The sequence below is a fragment of the Accipiter gentilis genome, chromosome 7 (genome assembly GCF_929443795.1).
Source record: "Accipiter gentilis chromosome 7, bAccGen1.1, whole genome shotgun sequence".
In the NCBI taxonomy this organism is placed as follows: Eukaryota; Metazoa; Chordata; class Aves; order Accipitriformes; family Accipitridae; genus Astur; species Astur gentilis.
Genome location: NC_064886.1, coordinates 32,926,582 through 32,932,581, shown reverse-complemented (window position 1 = coordinate 32,932,581; position 6,000 = coordinate 32,926,582). Strand labels below are relative to the sequence as shown.

The 6,000-nt window shown below is 70.8% G+C and overlaps 1 protein-coding gene across 1 annotated transcript; it reads left to right on the top strand.

Moving 5' to 3' along the window:
• Positions 1–1,384: 1,384 nt before the first annotated feature.
• CEBPA (CCAAT enhancer binding protein alpha) lies at positions 1,385–4,306 on the top strand. The gene has a single exon (XM_049806501.1). It carries the CDS (start codon positions 1,634–1,636, stop codon positions 2,609–2,611), a length of 978 nt encoding a protein of 325 aa, XP_049662458.1. The 5' UTR covers positions 1,385–1,633; the 3' UTR covers positions 2,612–4,306.
• Positions 4,307–6,000: the final 1,694 nt, after the last annotated feature.

The window sequence follows — 6,000 nt, the reverse complement described above, 5'->3', positions numbered from 1 at the left end:
AGCGATCGCCGTCTCCGAAGCCGCCAGGAAAGGGAGGCTGGGAAGGCCCGCAGCGTCCCGGCCGAGGCTGCCGCCGCCGCCGCCGCCGCCGCGGGGCCGGGCAGACGCCCGGGTAGCCCGGCTACCGCCGCCGCGCTGCGCCCCGGGGGCGGCGGGAGCGGGGCCCGGCTGCGCCCGGGTTTAGCTCGGGTAAACGCCGGGAGTCGGTCCGCGCCCGACCCCGGTCGAGAGTGCCGCGTCTGCATTTTGGGAGATCTGTAATTAAATTTACCTGCCCGGTTCGTGCGGGAGGGGGCGAGGGGGGGGGGGGGGGGAGACCCGCGCGTTTATCCCACCCTTCCTTGCGTACGGCGAAAGCCGCGGGGCTGCCGGCGCCGGCAGCGCACCGCACCGCAGCGGGCTACCGCCGCGGGGCGGCCGGCCCGCAGGTGGCCCGGCTCGGGCAGCCGCCGTCCCCGCCGGGAGGGCAGCTCCTCCGGGCTTGACGGACCGGCGATAAGCGCAGAAGCGGGCAGGGCGGCCCCCGGCCGGCCACCACCGAGCAGAGCGGAGCCGGGGAGCCTCCGCTGCACCCCCCCCGCCCCGCTCCCCGAGGTCTCCGCCCCCTGCCCGCCGGGCGCCGTCCCCGGACGGGTCCTAGCGCCGCTCGGGGCCGGGCTCCGCGGGTCCCGCTGTCACCGGGCGAGCCCCGCGGGTCCCGCCGGCGGTAGCCGGGCCGCAGCCCGCCCCGCTCGCCGGCTCCGAGCCCGCCCGGCGACAGGGCGCTGCCGGCAGGTGACCGCCGCCGCGGTGAAGCGGCGCCTCGGGTCCCGCAGGCACACGCGGCGGGGCGGCTATTCCCGACCGGCCGGCCAGACGTCTGCGAGTACGCGGGGGTGATGGCGGACTTTGAGCCTTCCTCCGCAGCGCGGCCGGGGCGTCGCCGGGCCCGAGCGCTCGGCGCAGGGCTGGCAGCGGGCGGTGGAAATGTACCAGCCGCCTTTGGCCGCTCTGCCCCGCCGAGCGGCCCCGGGCAGGGAGGGCGCAAAGTCCCCGCGCCGTTTCCCCGGGCCTCTTATCAGCGCGGAGCCTCCTCGGCGGGCGTAGCCCCGCGGCCGCCGAGCTCGGAGCGGCGGCGGCGGCGGCGGCGGCGGCGGCGGTGGCGGCGGGGGTGGGGGGTGGGGGGGGCCGGGGCGTGCGGGCCGCTCGCTCGCCCCGCGGCGACTCCCGGGGGAGGGCGGCCGGGCGGCTCCTGCCCTGCCGGGGCGCTAAGACCCGGCTGCGCGGTGGTCAAAGGTTCTCAGCAGGAGGTTGGACACTAGAGGGCGATCCCCGGCCCTGCTGCGGGGGTGTATATATACGGCACGCAGGACCGCGGCAACCCACTAGCAACAGGGCAGGCAGGCAGGCAGCGAGCGGGGCTCGGGCGGGCTGGGGCGGGGGACGGGCTCCGGGCGCGCCGTGCCGTGCCGTGCCGTGCCGTGCCGTGCCCCACAGCACAGCACCGCGCCGCGCCGTGCCGCGGTGCCGTTCGCCGCCGAGGGCCGGGGTGCCGCGGGGTGCCGCGGGCTTGGTAGAGTCTGCCGCCGCCGCTGCCGTCCGAAACCTGGATTGCAGGAGCCCTTCACCATGCCCGGCAGACTGTAGGTGCTTCATGGAGCAAGCCAACTTCTACGAGGTCGATTCCCGGCCCCCGATGAGCAGCGGCCAGCACCACCAGCTCCAGATTCCCCTGCCCGGCAGCGCCTACAGCTACAGAGAGGCTCCCTCGGCGGCGGCACCTGCTGCGGGCGGCGCGGAGCTCGGCGACATCTGCGAGAACGAGAACTCCATCGACATCAGCGCCTACATCGACCCCGCCGCCTTCAACGACGAGTTCCTGGCCGACCTCTTCCAGCACAGCAAGCAGCAGGAGAAAGCCAAGGCCATCCTGGCCGGGGATTTCGACTTCCACAGCATGCATGGGGCCGGCGCCGCCGCCTCGGCGCCGGGGCACCAGCAGCAGCACCACCAGCAGCCGCTCTTCGGCTGCGTGGCCGGCTACATGGACGGCAAGCTCGACCCCCTCTACGAGCGCATCGCCGCGCCCGGCTTGCGGCCGCTGGTGATTAAGCAGGAGCCCCGCGAGGAGGAGGAGGTCAAGTCGGCGGCCCTGTCGGCCCTCTACCCCCACCACGCTCCGCAGCAGCACCCGTCCCACCTGCAGTACCAGATCGCCCACTGCGCCCAGACCACCATGCACCTCCAGCCCGGGCACCCCACGCCGCCCCCCACGCCCGTGCCCAGCCCGCACCACCCGCACCACCCGCACCCCCCCGGCGGCCTGCCGGCCGCCGGCGCCCTCAAGATGATGCCCGCGGACCACCGGAGCAAATCGAAAAAGACAGTGGACAAGAACAGCAACGAGTACCGGGTGCGCCGGGAGCGCAACAACATCGCGGTGCGCAAGAGCCGGGACAAGGCCAAGCAGCGCAACGTGGAGACGCAGCAGAAGGTGCTGGAGCTCACCACCGACAACGAGCGGCTGCGCAAGCGGGTGGAGCAGCTCACCCGGGAGCTGGAGACTCTGCGGGGCATCTTCAGGCAGCTGCCCGAGAGCTCGCTGGTGAAGGCCATGGGCAGCTGCGCCTAGCGCCGCGCCGCGCCGCGCCGGGACTGGCGGGGCCGCCGCGCCCGCTGCCGGGCTGCCCTCGCCCGCCCTACGGACACTCTCCGTGCCGGAGCGCAGCGAGCTCAGATTGTTTCGGGGGGAGGGGGGGAGGAGGTCGGGGGTTCGCTTTGGTTCTCTCTGGTTGGTTTTTAACAGTTGACGGCCAATGCGAGAAGCCAGGCAGCTGTAGTATTACAAGGTTTGTTGTGCCTTAGGGGTGACACACGAATAAGCTGAAAACATGGTGGGTTTTATAAGGGGAAGGGCGAGGGGAAGGAAGAAACTAAACAGCCCACGTGTCTACACAGGGTAAATAACAATAATAGTAATAAAGCACGCATAGCGATCCAGATGTGCCTTAAAAGCTGGCTGCAGGAGCTCTGGGGCTAGCTGTTCCCCCGCAGCCTGGCAGGGCGCGAAGCAAAACGGTGAGGGACGTGCAGGCTTGAGGGACGGGGCATCTGGGGGTGCCAGCCAGGCCCCCCCACCCCCCCCCCCCCCCCTCCCCCGGCTGGCCTGCGGTACAGCAGGCAGGGGCAGCTGCGGGGAGGCCGGCGAGGAGAAGAGGGCTCAGGCTGAGAGACGTGCAGCGCCGGCTGCCCGTTTGGAGCACTGAGGTGTGGGGCAGCTGCCGGACTGCTGCCAGGACTGCCCCGGCCTGGCTGGGCTGCCCCTGCCGAGCCCTGTCCCCTGCCTCGGCTGGGAGCGGGGCAGGGGCCGCCGCCGCTGCGGGAACGCTGGACGGCCTGGGACTGATGGAGCAGCAGCTTGCGAGGGAGCGTGGTGAGCTCCCTCCATCAAAAGGAAGAGCAGCAGTGTCTTGTACTGTATGTCACGACGTGGCGAAGCACAAATGAATAAATACCTATCGATGCGGGTATTTACTATGAACTTTCAGTGTATTTTGCTTTATTCCAGGACATTTAGCTCCTCTCCGAGTCTCTGTCTGTCCAAGCTGTGCCTCATGTAATGTGAAAGAAAGCCTTTCCGTGTATACTAGCTACACTTTATTTTTATTGCATTACTTAGATCTTTGCCATCACACGACTTTCTTATCTGGTGACAGAGACTATGCCCTTGTGCTGCAATGTTATTTTATTATTTGTGTGGTTGGCCGAGTGTGAGCGTGTGTTGCCTTCTTCACGTTGTCCGGGGCTGGCCGCTGCCTCCCGACCCCAAGGCGGGGGTTCCTGGGAGGGGGTGCAAGGCCGTGGGGCTGCAGGGTGCCTGCAGCGGGACGAGGAGGCTCGTCCTTGGTGCTGCGGCACCTTTGGACTCTGGAGCTTCTCCCAGGGTGAGAGAAAAATAAACAAACAAACAGGCCCCCTTCCAGGGAGCCCTGGTAGCGATGCAGAGCGTTTCTTCTTCATGTCGTAGCTGCACAAGAATTCGTCCGGTTGAAATAGTCATGACGGGAGAGGAGAACAAGGTGGAGACGTGAAGCTGTTTGAAAGCGTGACAGCGGGAGCGCAGTGCTGGGGGCACGTGTGTATGCGTGTGCCGTGTGGGTATGCGGTGTGCGTGTATGGGTATGTATACATGTATGTATATGCACACACATTGGTGGGGTTTTTTTTGAACTGGGGGGGGGGGGGGGACGGGACGGGACGACTGCATATAAAGTTTGTCGGAAGTCCTGGTTACGTTCATAAATAAACAGCATATATTCTCCCATAACCATCCGCCTCTCTGTGTGTTTCCAGTTCTTCTTCTGTAGCAGGAGGGCGAAAGCTCTCCTCTCCCTCCGGACCGTGCATCCCGCTCCCCGCCGGCACTGGTGACCGAAGCGCCTTCGTGGAGCGCGACTCCCTCGCTTTCGCCCCAGAGAAATAAATACACGGTTGCCTTTAAGAGAACGGCAATTTCCTAAATACTTGTGGTGTCAGATGTGTGCCTGTGAGTCACCCTCCCTTCACCCCTCCACCCGCGCCGTGGCCGGGCCGGGGGGCTCGTCCAGCCTGCGCCGGGCCCGCCGCCTCTCCCCGCGGGGCGTCAGGCCGCGGGGACAGGCGGCCGGCAGGGACGAGGAAGGCGGCCGGGCGACGAGGACAGCCAGCCCACCCGCAAAGCGGGCTCGGGGCCTCCCGCCGGCTGCCCCAGCCGCGGGCCCCGTCCGGCCTGGCTGCCCGCCGCCCCGTCCCGGGGACGCCGTGGGGTCTCCAGCGGGGCGCAGGGGACGAGCTGTCACCCGGGGCACGGCGGGGAGGCGGGGGGGCTTGCGAAAGGAGGCCGCGGGCAGGGCCAGGCCCCGCTCGCCCGTCAGCGCTGCCGCTGCCCGTCCCCTCCCGGCGAGACGCGGCCCGGGCCCCTCCCCTCCCCTCCCCCGGGGAGTTTCGCCCCGGCCGGGTCGGGTCGGGTCGGGTCGGGCCCAGAGACGCCGCCCGGGGGGGGGGGGTGCGGGGGGCTCTTCGGTGTCGGCGGGACGCGGGGGCCCCGGCGGCGGCTCCGGCCGGGCCCCTCGGCGGGGACAGCGGCCGCTCCGGCGGGGACACGGCGCTGCGCGGCGCGGCCGGTCGGCCGTCCCGCCGGGGGGGGGGGGGGGGGGGGGGGAGGGGGGGGGCGGGCTCCCGCCCTGCCCCGCCCCGCCCCGGGGCCGGGGCCGGCGGCGCGCGGAGGGGAGGTGGCGCGAGGCCCGGCGGCGATAGGGCCCCGCGCCGCCAGGCGGGAAGGGGCGGCTGAAGGAGGAGGTGGGGGGGGGGCGGCTCCGGCCGTCCCGTCCTGTCCCGTCCCGCCGCTGCCCCGTGGCGGCAGGCCGGCCCTGAGGTGAAGGAACGCCCGGCCCGGCCTGTGGCACAGGGCCCGGGCGTCTTGCGGGGAGGTCGGCGGGCCCCCCCCCCCCGGCCGCCGCCCGTCGTCCCCTCCCGGGGCTTCGGGCCTGGGCCGCCGCCTGCCCGGCGGGCCGGCGTCAGGGCTGTGCCTGCGCCTCGGGAGCGTGAGGAAGAGCCGCCGCGGGCCCCTTCGCCTGCAGCAGCACCTGTTGTCCACCCTTTCTCGGGGAGGGTGATCCACCCAGGAGACCTGAGCTGCCCATCGCTCATCTGCCCCCGTGGTGTGTCCGGCGCGGCACGCCGAGGGGCAGAAATTAAGCACCCCGAGGAGAGAGTTGGACCCACAAATGCTTGACCCGGTGGCGCCCAGGCCGCGCGGCAGGCCGTGTCCTCAGCAGGACTCCCAAAGCGCCCCGGCCCGGTGCAGGGGCAGCCGTGCGAGTCCCGCTCGGCCCACTGGGGCGGCAGCTGCCCCGCCACACGGGCCATGGGGCAGCTCGGAGGGCGCCGAGGGGCTTTGCCTCCTCCCGGCGGGGTTCGCGCCGGTCTGCGGAGTGGAGGGAAGGTAGGGCTGCTCCTCCCTTGACAGTTGGTCTGCAAGCA

Coding starts and splice junctions, on each gene's coding strand:
- CEBPA (XM_049806501.1), top strand. CDS start 1,634: ATGGAGCAAGCCAACTTCTACGAGGTCGATTCCCGGCCCCCGATGAGC.